This window comes from Candidozyma pseudohaemuli (genome assembly GCF_003013735.1).
Source record: "Candidozyma pseudohaemuli strain B12108 chromosome Unknown scaffold00019, whole genome shotgun sequence".
In the NCBI taxonomy this organism is placed as follows: domain Eukaryota; kingdom Fungi; phylum Ascomycota; class Pichiomycetes; order Serinales; family Metschnikowiaceae; genus Candidozyma; species Candidozyma pseudohaemuli.
The window spans coordinates 19,142-33,690 of NW_020194453.1; the positions used below are offsets into that span (position 1 = coordinate 19,142).

General features: G+C 45.7%; 6 protein-coding genes across 6 annotated transcripts; 4 read left to right on the top strand and 2 right to left on the bottom strand.

Annotated features, from left to right (window-relative positions):
- Positions 1 to 84: 84 nt before the first annotated feature.
- Positions 85 to 2,605, top strand: C7M61_004880 (uncharacterized protein; the record flags this gene model as incomplete). Its single annotated transcript, XM_024860194.1, has 2 exons — positions 85 to 1,261; positions 1,632 to 2,605. 2 exons carry the CDS (start codon positions 85 to 87, stop codon positions 2,603 to 2,605), a joined length of 2,151 nt encoding a protein of 716 aa, XP_024711574.1.
- Positions 2,606 to 2,956: 351 nt separating this feature from the next.
- RCN1 (Rcn1p) lies at positions 2,957 to 3,625 on the top strand (the record flags this gene model as incomplete). The annotated part of the gene is made up of 1 exon (XM_024860195.1): positions 2,957 to 3,625. The coding sequence occupies one exon, from the start codon at positions 2,957 to 2,959 to the stop codon at positions 3,623 to 3,625; it is 669 nt and encodes a 222-aa protein (XP_024711575.1).
- Positions 3,626 to 3,780: 155 nt separating this feature from the next.
- Positions 3,781 to 6,888, top strand: C7M61_004882 (ribosomal L1 domain-containing protein; the record flags this gene model as incomplete). Its single annotated transcript, XM_024860196.1, has 2 exons — positions 3,781 to 4,808; positions 5,007 to 6,888. 2 exons carry the CDS (start codon positions 3,781 to 3,783, stop codon positions 6,886 to 6,888), a joined length of 2,910 nt encoding a protein of 969 aa, XP_024711576.1.
- Positions 6,889 to 6,973: 85 nt separating this feature from the next.
- CTA8 (stress-responsive transcription factor) lies at positions 6,974 to 8,797 on the bottom strand (the record flags this gene model as incomplete). The annotated part of the gene is made up of 1 exon (XM_024860197.1): positions 6,974 to 8,797. One exon carries the CDS (start codon positions 8,795 to 8,797, stop codon positions 6,974 to 6,976), a length of 1,824 nt encoding a protein of 607 aa, XP_024711577.1.
- A 398-nt stretch (positions 8,798 to 9,195) lies between these two features.
- Positions 9,196 to 10,563, bottom strand: C7M61_004884 (copper fist DNA-binding domain-containing protein; the record flags this gene model as incomplete). The annotated part of the gene is made up of 1 exon (XM_024860198.1): positions 9,196 to 10,563. One exon carries the CDS (start codon positions 10,561 to 10,563, stop codon positions 9,196 to 9,198), a length of 1,368 nt encoding a protein of 455 aa, XP_024711578.1.
- A 1,108-nt stretch (positions 10,564 to 11,671) lies between these two features.
- On the top strand, positions 11,672 to 14,527 carry ALA1 (alanine--tRNA ligase; the record flags this gene model as incomplete). Its single annotated transcript, XM_024860199.1, has 1 exon — positions 11,672 to 14,527. One exon carries the CDS (start codon positions 11,672 to 11,674, stop codon positions 14,525 to 14,527), a length of 2,856 nt encoding a protein of 951 aa, XP_024711579.1.
- Between the last annotated feature and the right edge of the window lie 22 nt (positions 14,528 to 14,549).

The following is a 14,549-nucleotide window of genomic DNA, read 5'->3' on the forward strand; positions in this document are numbered from 1 at the left end:
TCACTGGTCTATATGAGGGCTACTTGAAACTCGGATCAAACATGTACCTTGTTGAGATGATCGGACAAAAAATATGAGGGCAACATGTTAGTTCTTTTCTTCTTTTTCAATTTTGCTATTGCCGGCATTTTCATGGAATACGAGACTCCGGAGCAACTTACCACGGAGGTGATTCTGTCTCAATGTGCTCATAGAGCGCTTGAAGATGTCATTGAAGAGTGTGCCTCAGGTGGAGTGGAGGGTCTTAGTCCCAATTTGAGAAAAAGACTGGCTGTTATGCTCTCAATTTGCGAGTTTCAGGATGCTGGCGTGGATTATCCGGACTCGTGTAAACTGTTGCAACTGGACACTGATTTTCATCAATGTGTCCAAGATCTCAGGAAGACTTCCCAATTCTGGACCACGTATCTGGGGAATTACCGAAAAATTAAAAGCATTTGTCACGAGGAAGCTATGCCGTTCTTTAAGGAACATGTTTTGAATCTTTTCAATAACATCACGAGGGATTATGCAGCGTTTTATGAAGCATCTTATGAGAGAACTCGAGATGTCGAGGAGTATCAAAAGGAAGTTTATTCTTATTTTGAGACCATGTTTGAAGAATTTAAGCTGATGATTGCAAAAGTCAGTCGAGAAAGACAGGAATGGGAGAACGACGCAGCTGTGTTCAAAGAAGGAATGCTCAACTTATTTGATGAAATACAAGAACATGCGGAAACAACGGCTAATGGCACTTACGCGGAACTCAATTCAATGTCAGAGAAAGCCTCGTCTCTGCTTGAAGTAGCTCAAGCTCAACATGACCAAGAAGCCGAGATGTTTGCAGAAGTTTCCATGCGGTGGGCTGATTTACAAAAAGCGGTTTTCAATGACATGTATGAGATAGTTTCCACAGTTAGAAGTCTAAAGGATCTGATAAATGATGTGGAATCTAGAGAACTGGGTCTTCATGGTTTACTTGATTCTAACTTGCAGTTGTCCACCGAACTAAACCATCGCATTAGGGGCACCGAATTTGACATGGAGCAGTACTTCGAGTTGCAGGGCGCAAGAATGCTGCTAATGATTGACGAGGCAATGAACACTTTGAATTCTCACTTTGAAGATTCCATATCTCAGATCGAAGATAGACATCTTGCGCTAAAGCAGAATATCGAAGAAATCGATGGTCTCATGGTTTCACTGAAACTGCAACTCGAAGGTCATTTCTCAGACCTTCATGGCCAGATCCAATCAATGATTGTGGAATTCAAATCGTCAAGTATCTTTGGCCCTCTTACCTTACTTCGGTGGCCTTGGCCTATTATGGTATCGCTAACTATGATAAGCCTCACAACATATTCAATTTTATCAAAAGAGCAGCCTTTCAAGAAACTTTTTGAATTTTGTGAGTCTGTCGTCATCGGTGTGCTCCTCGCTCTCGCATTCCGTTTCTTGTGGAAGGTACTCTAAACAATATCTAACCCAAAAAACCGCGAAGGTCATCACCGTTAGACCCCACATTTCGGACTTCTTGAAACTAAACTACCTACATGTCAACACTATGAGAATACCCTGGAGCTGGTTCCCAGTGCTATTTCCTCCGGCATTAATGCCGGATACTTCCGATGTCAACACACCTCAACCCATAGATCCCATTATCCACCGCAATATGTTCACTTATGCACATCTTATTGACATATCCTATTGCATAGACAAGTTCCATAAGATCGATGATCCGTTTGATTGTGCACTAGACTGTTCCAAACGATTTCCCAATATGACTTTGGTTCATCAGTGGTACTTTGACGACGCTGTATGCGGATACATAGCAACCACATATTCAGACATCTTTAACTACGAAGAGCCATCCATTTCTCTGAAAAGAAAGAAGACCATCGTGGTATCCTTGAGGGGAACAAGATCGCTTAATGATGTCCTTGCTGATATAAGAGTGGACATGGTGCCATACCACAACCTTCATAAACATCTACCGTATTGCGGTGAGAAGTGTAAGATCCATGAGGGCTTTGCTGCTTACTACGAAAACACCCTCCAAGCTATCCACAAGAAACTCAAAACAGAACTTTCCTCTGCCTCGAACGAAGACTACGAGCTCGTTATCGTGGGACACTCAATGGGAGGTTCAGTGGCCCTTCTACTAGCCCTTCATTTTCTTGATCTCGGGTTCGATAAGCTTTCCTTAGTGACCATGGGCCAGCCACTTGTGGGAAATAGCGATTTCACTACCTGGGCTGACTATGTCCTCGGAAGCTACCTACCGGTGAATCACGGTTCGTATGATCGCAAGTTTCTCAGAGTGATCCACAAGGGTGATCTAGTGACGCAGGTTCCCTCCACTAGCTCCAACTTCCTTGACGAGTTTACTCAATTCCAAAATCAGATCTATGTGAATGTTACTGGAAGCGAAACACATCCGTCTAATAGCGAGGTTGTCAACTGCTTCTCCGGGACCAATCCACACTGCATTGCTGATGACTTTGGCAGGCCCAACATCGGCAGTATCATTTTCAGAAACTACTACGAGGCGCATAACACATACTTTAGAAAAATCGGCCTCTGTGGTTTACGAATGCACGACCACCTTCCATTTGGCATCATATGAGTGGTGAACGAGCTCACGCAAGCTTACACTAAAAAGTAAATAGTACATTTTTTTGTTTCATTCATTTGTAGTGATAAACTTCATTCATGCTTAGTTAGCATTCCTCAATTTATGCTTCCTCGGTGTTTGGCTGCAAAATCCCGTAGACCACCATCACTAACAAAATCTTTGAGAACAAGACGAACATTCAAGAAAAAGAAAAAATCTCCAAAGTTTCGCCTAATTTCATACTATCCCCATCTTAGTCCCCCTTCCATGCTCCAAACTCAGTAGGGCTATGCTAGCGCCTACAAATCATGCAGTCCAATATCAAAGACCAACTTGGCTCACTAATCCATTCACATATTCTTCATGCCACGCAAGCCGACGAACACTCTTATAGTCTCAAGGCTTCCTGACTCTTTAAAGAATGACCCCCAAGTGCTTGTGGACTTGCTCGCTGCTCAAAGTCTCCAGGTCGAGCTTATCTCGCTCCCCAAGTTCGAAAGGTACATCATCATCTGTGGAACCATGGCTCTTGCGATTTACGTGAGAGACTACCTTTCGTCGAGTTTGGAGAAGGGAATTAGCATAGGCTTCAGTCTAAAGGACAATCATCTGCGACTCCTTGAGGACGAGAACTGGACTCTCAAGGCTGAAGATACGCAGTTTCTAGAGCTTTCGCTGGAAGAGGGCAGTCGGAGGTTCCTTATTCTGCCTCCGCTTTCTCCACAGAGTGAATGGGACGATTATCACAAAGTCGAAGAAGGTCCAAATGAAAAGGCAATCTATTCCCCAGACGAGCTTTCGCATTTGCTTTGGGACAGATTTGGCGGCTTTGACAGCTCACATGTGAGACGCTACCAAGAGGATGAAAGTGATGACGAGGAGGGCGAACTTCTTGACATCAAGCAACAGCCCGAAGTGCTTTTCGAAAATATCGATAACGGCGTACCTGCCATAGTGGTTGACTCTGTGCGTAATCAGAAATCCAAGCGGACGCCGCCACTTCCAAAAACTGCAATGCCACCAATGAATTAAAGCATTTTAAATCGGTCACATTTATATATTAGAAAGGTCAAAACATCGGATATTTTGTGGTGGAGTATGGGGTTTGGGACCACTCCTGTCCTGCAGAGGCATCGCATAAAGCGATTTTTTTTAGAGATGAGAAGAGTACGATCTCATCACCACCAATGGCCAAAACAAGATCGAAAAAGCAAGGCGGCGAGCCTGCTGCTAAAAAGCAGAAGGTTGCCCAAAGTCCTAAGAAAGCTACCAAAAGCCAACTGAAAGACGAGGTGAAAGAGTACGGCTATGTCTCCAAGAAGCAGGCAACCGCAGCACTTACTGAACTCTCCAAGTTCTTGGATCGTCAGAAGGAAACTTCCGAGAAGTCCCAATTGTTTGACGACGATGAAGATGACGAGGACAAGAATGTCTACTTGGAGGTCCAGAAAAAGAAATACTTCAGCAAGAAGCCTGCTTTCAAGGCGAAGCTCATCACCATCCCAAAGCCATACTTGAACGTCAAGAACGACATCAAGACATGCTTCCTTGTTAGAGACAGCTTTATTCAGACCAATGAAGATTTGGAGAAGGTCGAGGCTGCCAACATCTCAACTTTGAGCAAGATTCTCACGTTGAAGCAGCTCAAGACAATCTACCACCCATACGAAAAGCGTCGTGAGTTGTACAAGGAGTTCGACTTGTTCGTCACTGACGATGCTATCTTGTCATCGCTCCCCAACGTTTTGGGTAAGATCATGTACGACAACCAAAAGACCAAATTCCCAGTTCAAATCAGACCATACGAATCAAACCTGCCAAAGGAACTCTCGATCGAAAAGCTTCAGAGCCAGATCGAAAAGGTTTTGCAATCTGCACCATACTTACCTCCAATGGGTACCACCGCTCACTTCAAGCTCGGTGCCCTCAATAAGCATTTCACCCAAGAGGAGTTGCTCGACAACTTGCACGCCGTTCTCAAAGAGTTTGAGCAAGACGAGTTGGTGACTGTGGGTATCAAAACCGACAAGTCTCCTGTGTTGCCCCTCTTCTACACCGATAAAATATATAACGAAGACGATGTTCTCGAGCTGGCTCCTGAGGAAGCCGAGGCCGAGGTCAGCGAGGATGCTTTCGCTACTGCTTTGCTCGAGTTGGCCGACGAAGACGCTGTCAACACCGCTCTCAAGGAAAACAGAATGGGCAAGCTTGCGAGGTCCAAGGCATAACTGTGTATCATAGAATAGTACTTTATCACCATGTTCGCGCATCATGTAGTCAACTCACCACTATGTGGGTACTCAGTCTAATATACAACGGAGAAGGTATGTACATAATCCGAAGGTTACAATGCAATTCTAACAGCAGTCTTTTCAAAACCTCTTCGACGAGACCTGTCCACAAAGATCGGCAGGGCCAACGAGTACAAGTCTCTGGAAGACTGTCTCCACATCGGTGATCTCAAGGTACCCAAGAAGTACATAACGATTCACATAGGAAGCCAAGATCTCCACAGTACCGCACAAACACCGCTTTCTGTAACCTTTGAATCCATTTGCACGACTACAGTTAACGGAGCGGTCTACAAGCTTCCCTCCAAAGAAGCTGAACCCATCACAGAGCAGTTTACTGAAGATGACCTACTACTCAAAGTCAATGCCAACAAATCTGATCGCATACAGCTTCGTCTTCAATGGCGTGACGTGAATGTGGTAGCCTTCTCGAAGAAAATGTCTTATGATGATGAGTTGATGGAATCACCTCTACCTGGTAACATTAGGAGTCTATACGACAGTGGCACCGATATGAGATTGGTTTCAGATCCGCTACTGGCATCACACTACTTGACCTTGATTGACTTAAACGACTTCAATCTACGAATCGCCTTACTGAGGGCGCTACCTGTTGTTTCCGAATCTTGGTTAGAGGCTGTCAGAGAAGAGCCACAGAAGGTGGATGATTGGTTGTTGGATATCAAAGACGACTATTTCTACTCCAAATCTGACAACGACTTTGTTTTTCCAGATATCAACAGAAGCAGCTTGCTATCAGGTATCAACTGCTTTATATGCCATGGTACTGTCACTAAACAGGTAGGCAGACTACAAGAGTGGATCAGATGTCTAGGATGCGATCCCACCATGCTAGGCATTGAGAGTCAAGAGACTGTTGAAGCAACTTTGAGAGATGCAATTGCGCCCTTTGTTTTTCACGTTGAGAATGATGAAAAGGTGGACTTCTTGAAGGAACGCCTGAACAACACTGATACTCTTTGGAATGCTGTGGTGAACAAGTCCACGTCACATCTCCGGCAATTCACCCCTATTGTCAAACGTGAATCCCAAATGGGTGACCTACGGTTGTCTCAACGGAAGAAAAGACGGAAACTTGAGAAGGTTGGCGACACTGACTTCTTCCTGTTCAGCCAAAAGCAGTCAACGCCTGCTTCCGAGCCAGAGGTAATAGACCACGTTGAGGTTAATCCTGCTCCTCCAGCTCAGCAAAGTCAGTTGGTCAATGAAGAACATGCTACCAACAATTTGGAAGAAGTGTCACCTTCCGAACCACCAGAGACTACAGTGCCTTCGAAGTCAGACCAAGAGGTGAAATCCGATGAAGAAGATACAGAATCTGCCACACAAAGCATTGAAGCCTCTGAGGAGAATAACAAGCGACCTCTGGACTCCATCATCGAGCAAGAAGCAAAACGACAAAAAGCAGAAACTGCCAAGCCGCGAGAGAAAATCGTTCCTAGAGTATCTCTTGTGGATGCTGTTCTTTCTACAAAAAAACAAGCTGATGATGTGGTGAAGAAGGAGCTTGGGCTTGATGAGTTCGATGAGAATGTGAATGAAAAGCTCGACAAGCTAGTCATTGTTGAAGAAGTGGATCTCGTTGTCCGCAAGAAAAAAGACAAAGCTGAGGCAAGACCCGACTATAAAGGTCGCAAAAACTTTAAGAACTTCAAGAAAGCAGGATCTGTTCCCAAGAACGTCACGAGAACTTTCATTTCCTTGGAAGACCACGATAATAGCATACACTTTGAGGACTATGCTCCTCAAAGGAATTCTGAAGTGAAGGGGCGTCTTGCAAGTGAGTTCGAGCGAGAAATGAAAGAGGTTAAGGGCTATCAGCCTCAAGAGTCTCAATTATTCGTCGGAGAGGAGTCAGATGATGGGGTAGATATGCCATTTTCATTCCTGACTACGTCGAGGGAACCAACCACACTTACATTGAGACCTGACGATGACAGCGATGATGATGGAGATGTTGCATTTGCATTTACTAGAAGATAAATACCCAACGTGTATGACGATTTTATTAAAAGGAATCGTACTCTATATAAATCCGTTATACCCATAGCTATGTAAATGAAGTAGATTAACGCTTGCTGCGTGTTCTGGTACGTTTAGAACGTGGCTCATTGTCAACAACCTCCTCGATATGACGCTTCTTGTCGTTATCCTCCTCAACATCAAGTGCCGGGTCGGGCTGATCTTGCGACGGAGGAACGGAGTTGGAGCTATTGAGGAACTCGTTGACATCAAAGTCATCGAGGTCAGGATTGGCAACAGGCAGCAGATTGTTGCTCTTCTGCTGTTGCAATTGATGCTGTTGTTGCTGTTGCCTGTTTGCCAAAGCCTGGATCCAGTCCTGGACTTGCAGCAAAGCTTGGCCCTGTTTGAAGATGTTTTGTTCAAGACCCAGCAACATATCACCGTTGGGATCACCGGAATTCACCCGCGAAAACTGCTGAGATGGCGTACTAGGCCCGATACTTGGGCTCTGAAGTTCGGGGAAGTATTGTCTTGGTGAATTCAGGCCTGGTTCTTGATTCATGATTTGCTGGTATATTTTGTTGACATTGGCAGAGGGATCATGAGGCGTGATATGGTCGTTTCTCACAATCTCCTCGATAGACCCATCTTTGCTTCCAGCCACCGAAGGTCTCTTAGAGGGTCCAGCCGTCGAGCTAGCATCGGTGGAGGGAGTTGCCGAATGCTCTTGATCCATCAACATCAAACGAGATTTCAGGATTGGAGCGGTGTTGTTGTAGGGTGGTCGAGTAGGCTGGTTTCCCTGGTAGAGCGTGGGCACACCGTAGTTCGAATCAAAATTGCCATTTTCAACCTCAAAGATCTTTCCAGCCGAGTTACCGTAAACTGCAGCGAGAAATTTCATGATCTTGTCAATGGTATGCGATTGCTTCTGGTGCTTCTCTCTGGTTGCAAAACTTTCGGTCCATAAGGTTTGATTGTCTTTCCGGATTCGCCTCATATCCTCGATTATAGCCAACTGATTCATTTTGATTTGATCAAGTTCAGTAACAAGAAGCTGAAGATTGATATTGGGTTCTGAGACTTCCTCTTGCGTGCCAGACTTATTACGCACGATATTGTCAAGAAGATCCTCTCTACCTCTGACGAAGTATGGATTCTTGAACTGCCACACCTCTTCGGCATTTTTAGCTTCTTTGGCCATCAGGCCACTGCTGATGTCTTGAACCTTATGCCAACCGTACATGTTAAGCTGACGGACGAACGATGCAAAATTGTTATGCTTGAAGTACTTGGGGAGAATACTCTTCATGAACTCCTCGCGATGGTAGACTTGAAACGTCAAACCGTCATCATTCCACCGAATGTACTCTTGATTTTCTGGGTCATTGACCATTGACCAAACTTTCATGACAAAAGCTGGTTTGACCTTGGGGCCCGAGGCCTCCTTCTTTTTCTTACCCGTGATCATCAACTGGTTGCGATTGGTATTAGCATAATTATTAGGCATGTAGCTCGTGGGAAGCTGAGAGCTGGGCTGGGCAGTTGGCAAAACCGATTCCGAAAGTGCCGGCATTGGTGGGATGTAGTTGTTGCTTGTGTTCAACCTCGTCAAGATTCCGGCATTGCCGTTACGGTCTTCATTCTCTCCATTGATGATATGATCTCCGTGAGTATTTACAAATTCCGTCAATGGTGAAAGTGAAGGTGGGTAGGTACCGTCTTCTTTGGTTTGATTATTGTCGAGGTCATCGAATAGGTGATTATGGGTGCCATTGGGGGTGGGGAGGTCTAATGATGGAAACGAAGGAGACACGACATTCTCGTGATACTCATCATCTGTAGGCTGGTAAGGTTCATCTCTGTTGATGACCTGTATGTCGTTATCTCTTGTCAGGCCTGACTCCTCAGAATTGTAGGATGCCATAGTAGGCTAGCAATTGCAGACTCTTAGTGCGTGGACTGTGCTGTGGAAGACTTTGGAAGCTTGTCTGGACGTGACGCTGTTTATTTATTTCTGATAAGTCAACCCTGCGTGAAGCGACCTGAGGTACATTTATCTATGGAAGACGATGGAATTGCTAGAAGGTTCCATGAGCATTGCTCCCATCGCGGCGTGTGCAGGTCACGCCACTTTTGGGTTGTAGCTGTCTCAGATGTTGATGCACGCAGAACCCCAAGTTTTGCACACTCCGAAGTTTGACGCATGCTGGTTATAAGTGGAGTGCTTCAAACCTGCAGAATTGTAGAAAAGTTACGTCTCAGTCATGAAAATGCATTAACATTGTTGAGCCCTCAAGGCCCTTATATGTACAAGGGGAAGTGTTAGGTTCTCTTGCCTAACGTCGATGTGTTTGAGCTGAGGGACAGCACGGAAGTGCTGGGTTCAATCGATGATCGTTTTGACTCAAACGACGTTCGGTCTAATGGCTCTGTCTTAATTGTTTGATCAACTGTACGGGAATTGAAAATGTCGTCTAGTCTGTAGCCATCAATTATGCCGTGTGCCTCACAATTAGTACAGAAACATGCCTCTTCAGGACATTCACACGCCTGTTCTTCGTTAGCTACACGCTCGGGCTCATTGCCATTCTGAGCTTCTTGAACATCTTGTGAATCTCCAATGATCTGGCGGAGGAAATTAGCATAGGTATCGAAGTCTTTCGGAAACGATACTGGCGGTAACATCGGCTGTGTTTGTCTTTGTTCAGTGTGTTTCTGCTCCTTCAGCGTTAGAATCAAGTTTGAGCCGTACTGAGCGTCATTTCTAAGGGATTCAAGTTGTACTTCAGCCTGTGGCTTGGGGGCATTGTTGTGTTCAACACAGCCTGGACATTTACAATCTGCTGTACACCGACAAGTTCCCAGAATAGAGCAAGAGGGTACGTTGACAACCTCGAATATTTCTCCTGTGTTGCTTGCAGCGAAATTGTGGAACATGTCTTGCTGAGATTGAGGTTGTGCTTGGAATGTGTCTGGGTACACCTGAGTTTGAGGAAGCTTGTTTTGTAGGGGAGGATACCCTTGAGGCATCTGTGGGAACGACATGTTATAGGTTTGCTGTGGTTGTGTTGCATTATTCAACTGTCCCGCGTAGTACGGATTAGCAAAAATGTTCGCCGAGTAACCGTTCTCGTTCTGGGCATTTCCGTTGGCCTGCTTCTTCGAGCTACAGCAGCTCAGCTTGGCTGGAACGACCTGTGGCTCCTTCTTGACCCGAACATCCTTGCCCTTATGTTTGTCAAAGTAGGATTTGAGAATCTTTGTCTTGGAAACATTAGCTTTGTTGCAGGAACACTGTTTACTCACTTTGGAGGCCCCCTTAGAACAACACGATGATGAGTTGATAAAGCTGTCGGAGCGAATCACAGGTTTTGTATTGTACATGTCCTTGGCGGCCTCACTATAAGGCCCTAGGATCTGACCGTTCAGAAGGTCAATGACTTGTTTGTCGGAAGCTTTCAAAATCACAACGGGGAAATCTCTGCAGCTGTCGCCATCCTCTGGCTCGGGCAGAGATGCGATTTCCTCAGCGAAGACAGCAATTCTATGGTTTTTGTTGCCATATCCCACATTTGGTCTCCCCTTCAGTCTAACCTGTAGTAGCGGCCTTTGATGATGCCGGCACATCGAGGAGCGATGTCCTCTGATACACTCCATGCAAGCGTACTTGACTTCGTTTATTAGAATCATGTTGGATGCTGGAGTGGAAAAGAAGCTAGACCATGATATCAAGATCTCAGGGCCAGATTAAAGATGAGAGATTAGAACCATAGTACGAGCAATTTGATCGCCCAAAAGGGTAAAGGCATCCAACCGTATGCAGGTGGCTTTCTAACAAGCCTTTCTCCAGAAGCCGTTGTCGACTAACTGCAAAGGAAATGCCGATGAGAAACAAAGAGAATTTTCAAAATATCGAAATTTAACAATACTGTCTTATTTAACTTGGAGTAATGTTTGCTATTTTCAGTGTGGCATCCTACGCGAGCCGTTTAAGAATCGTAGAATGTATCGCAAAATGCAGATTTTGCTTTTTGCTCTCATTAAAGTATCACAGTTGGTTTTTCAAGTGCTGCGGCTAATTCAATGAGGCAATGCTGTTATCTTGTCGATTCGTCAAATTACATGTGAGTTCATGATTGAGATGTCTGAGTCCTCACGATGATAAGTGGAATGCAGTTTATGTGAATCTTCCCCACCCGCTATGCTTCGAACACTGCAAGTGAATGTATTCGCAGCTGCATACTTTTGATCGATGGCCAGCTGGCCCATAAACCAATGGACATACACTGACCTGAACTTTGGATATCGAGGAATCAATAAGCTTGTTATCTTTCTCAGCTCGGGGTGTATTAGTAGGATTGAATGGAAACCTTTGGTCTATGCTACGCGGTCTGAGTCACCAAGAACTTATGGTTCATCGTGTTTCTAATATTATCAACAATCGAAGTTGGCAATAAAGTTGGCAATTCGACAATTTACTAGAACAAAAGATTATGATTTCAGTAATTTTGATAAACACAGACTCCAAACCTTGATCGACTATCAGTAACTTTTTCGCAGCCATCGCATACAATGGTTCACTACGCCATAACAAAGCCAATTCCCACCGTCGATCGGAAATTGTGAAATTGTGTCCTTCTGTGATTCCACCACATCATAGAACTCACTCTTCCACGAACCCCTGGACCTATTAGGTATTTCAGCCTTACATCCCATACACCCGTACACCAATTACACATGAGAAATTTCTTCAATACGCCAGATCTCCATGCTAAAGACCCTAACTCGCAAGCTCACCATGACAACCTGGCCCGCTAGCACAGTTAGACAGACCTTTTTGGATTTTTTCAAAGGCAAGCAGCACACTTTTGTGCCTTCCTCATCTGTCGTTCCTCACAATGATCCTTCCTTATTGTTCGCCAACGCTGGTATGAACCAGTACAAGCCAATCTTCCTTGGAACCGTCGACACTTCTACTGATTTTGGTAGCTTGAAGAGAGCTGCTAACTCCCAGAAGTGTATTAGAGCCGGTGGTAAGCACAATGACTTGGATGACGTCGGAAAGGACTCTTATCACCACACCTTTTTCGAGATGTTGGGTAACTGGTCTTTTGGTGACTACTTCAAGAAGGAAGCTATCGAGTGGTCTTGGGAATTGTTGACTGAGGTCTTCAAGTTGGAAAAAGACCGTTTGTACGTGACTTACTTTGAGGGTGACGAGAAGAATGGCTTGCAGCCAGACCTCGAGGCCAAGCAGTTCTGGTTGGATGTCGGTGTGGCCGAGGACCACATCTTGCCTGGTGACGCCTCTGACAACTTCTGGGAAATGGGTGACCAAGGTCCATGTGGCCCATGTTCTGAAATTCACTACGACAGAATTGGTGGAAGAAACGCCGCCCACTTGGTGAACATGGACGACCCCAATGTCTTGGAGGTCTGGAACGTCGTGTTCATCCAGTACAACAGAGAGGCTGACTCCTCTCTTAGGCCATTGCCAAACAAGCACATTGACACCGGTATGGGTTTCGAAAGATTGGTCTCCATCTTGCAGTCCAAGTCCTCCAACTACGACACTGATGTCTTCAGCCCTCTTTTCGACAAGATCCGTGATATCACTGGTGTTAGACCATACACTGGTAAGTTTGGTTCCGATGATGTTGATGGTATCGACACCGCTTACAGAGTTATTGCTGACCACGTCAGAACGCTAACCTTCGCTATCACCGATGGTGGTGTCCCTAACAATGAGGGTAGAGGTTACGTTTTGAGAAGAATCTTGAGAAGAGGCTCTCGTTACGTTAGAAAGTACATGAACTACCCAATTGGCCACTTCTTTGAGCAGCTTGTTGATGTCGTCATCCAGGAGAACTCCCAGATCTTCCCAGAAATCGCCTCTCACAAGGATGAGCTCAAGGAGATCTTGGTTGAGGAAGAGTTGTCCTTCGCCAAGACCTTGGACAGAGGTGAGAAGTTGTTTGAACAGTACGCTATCATTGCCTCTAAGACTCCAGAGCAGACATTGTCCGGTAAGGATGTCTGGAGATTGTACGACACCTACGGTTTCCCAGTGGATTTGACCAGATTGATGGCTGAGGAAGCTGGCTTAAAGATTGACGAGGAAGCTTTCGAGAAGGCCAAGGAGGAATCCAGAGAGGCCTCCAAGGCTTCTGGTTCCAAGACTGGCGCTGACTTGATCAAGTTGGATGTCCATGCATTGTCTGAGTTGGATGGCAACGATGCTGTCCCTAAGACTGATGACCACTACAAGTTTGGTTTGGAAAACACCAAGTCCAAGATTCTTGCTTTCTACGACGGCACTTCTTTTGTCGACTCCATTGACAAGACTGGCCAGCAGTTCGGTATTCTCTTGGACAAGACCCCATTCTACGCTGAGCAAGGTGGCCAGGAGTTTGACACTGGTTCTTTGGTCATTGACGGTAGTGCCGAATTCCACGTCGACAACGTTCAATCCTACGCCGGTTACGTTTTGCACACTGGTACCTTGAGTGAAGGTACTCTCAAGGTCGGTGACAAGGTCATTGCCACCTACGATGAATTGAGAAGATGGCCTATCAGAAACAACCACACTGGTACTCACGTGTTGAACTTCGCTTTGAGAGAGGTCTTGGGTGACAGCGTTGACCAGAAGGGTTCCTTGGTTGCTGCTGAGAAGTTGAGATTTGACTTCAGCAACAAGCAGGCATTGACCCTCAAGGAAGTCGAGGAGGTCGAAAGAATCTCCAACGAGAACATCAAGGCTAACTTGGAGGTCTTTGCTGAGGACGTGAGCTTGACCGATGCTAAGCTGATCAACGGTCTTAGAGCTGTTTTCGGTGAAGTTTACCCAGACCCAGTCAGAGTCGTTTCTATCGGTGTTCCCGTTTCTAAATTGCTCAGCGAGCCAGAGAACAAGGAGTGGCACAAGTACTCCATCGAGCTTTGCGGTGGTACTCATGTTGCCAAGACATCCGAAATCAAGGATTTGGTGATCATTGAGGAGTCCGGTATTGCTAAGGGTACCAGAAGAATCGTCGCTGTCACTGGCCATGATGCTCATCGCGTCCAGCAGATCGCCAGAGATTTTGGTGCTGAGTTGGATGCTGCCGCTAACTTGCCATTTGGTCCAGACAAGGAGCAGAAGGCCAAGGAGCTCGGTGTTGCTTTGAAGAAGTTGTCAATCTCGGTTGTCGACAAGCTGAAGCTTAACGAGAAGTTCACCAAGTTGGACAAATCTATCAAGGACAACTTGAAGGCCAAGCAGAAGGAGGAGTCCAAGAAGACTTTGGCTGTTGTCAACGATTGGTTGAAGGATGAGGAGAAGCTGAAAGCTGCTTTCCTCGTGGCCCATGTTCCAATCAGCGCTAACGCCAAGGCTATTACCGAGGCTTTCAACCTTATAAAGAAGGAGAACAAGGACAAGTCTCTCTACCTCATCACTGGTACGGAAGACAAGGTCGCACATGGTTGTTACATCTCCGACGAGGCTATCAGCAAGGGTGTTGATGCCAATGAGGTGGCCAAGGTTGCCATTGCACACATTGGTGGTAAGGCCGGTGGTAGAGGCAACATTGTGCAAGGTATGGGTGACAAGCCAGAAGGTGTTGAGCAGGCTGTTGAAGCTGTCAAGAAGGCACTTACGGAGAAGTTGGCATAGATGGGATCGTGCCTCCAAGCAT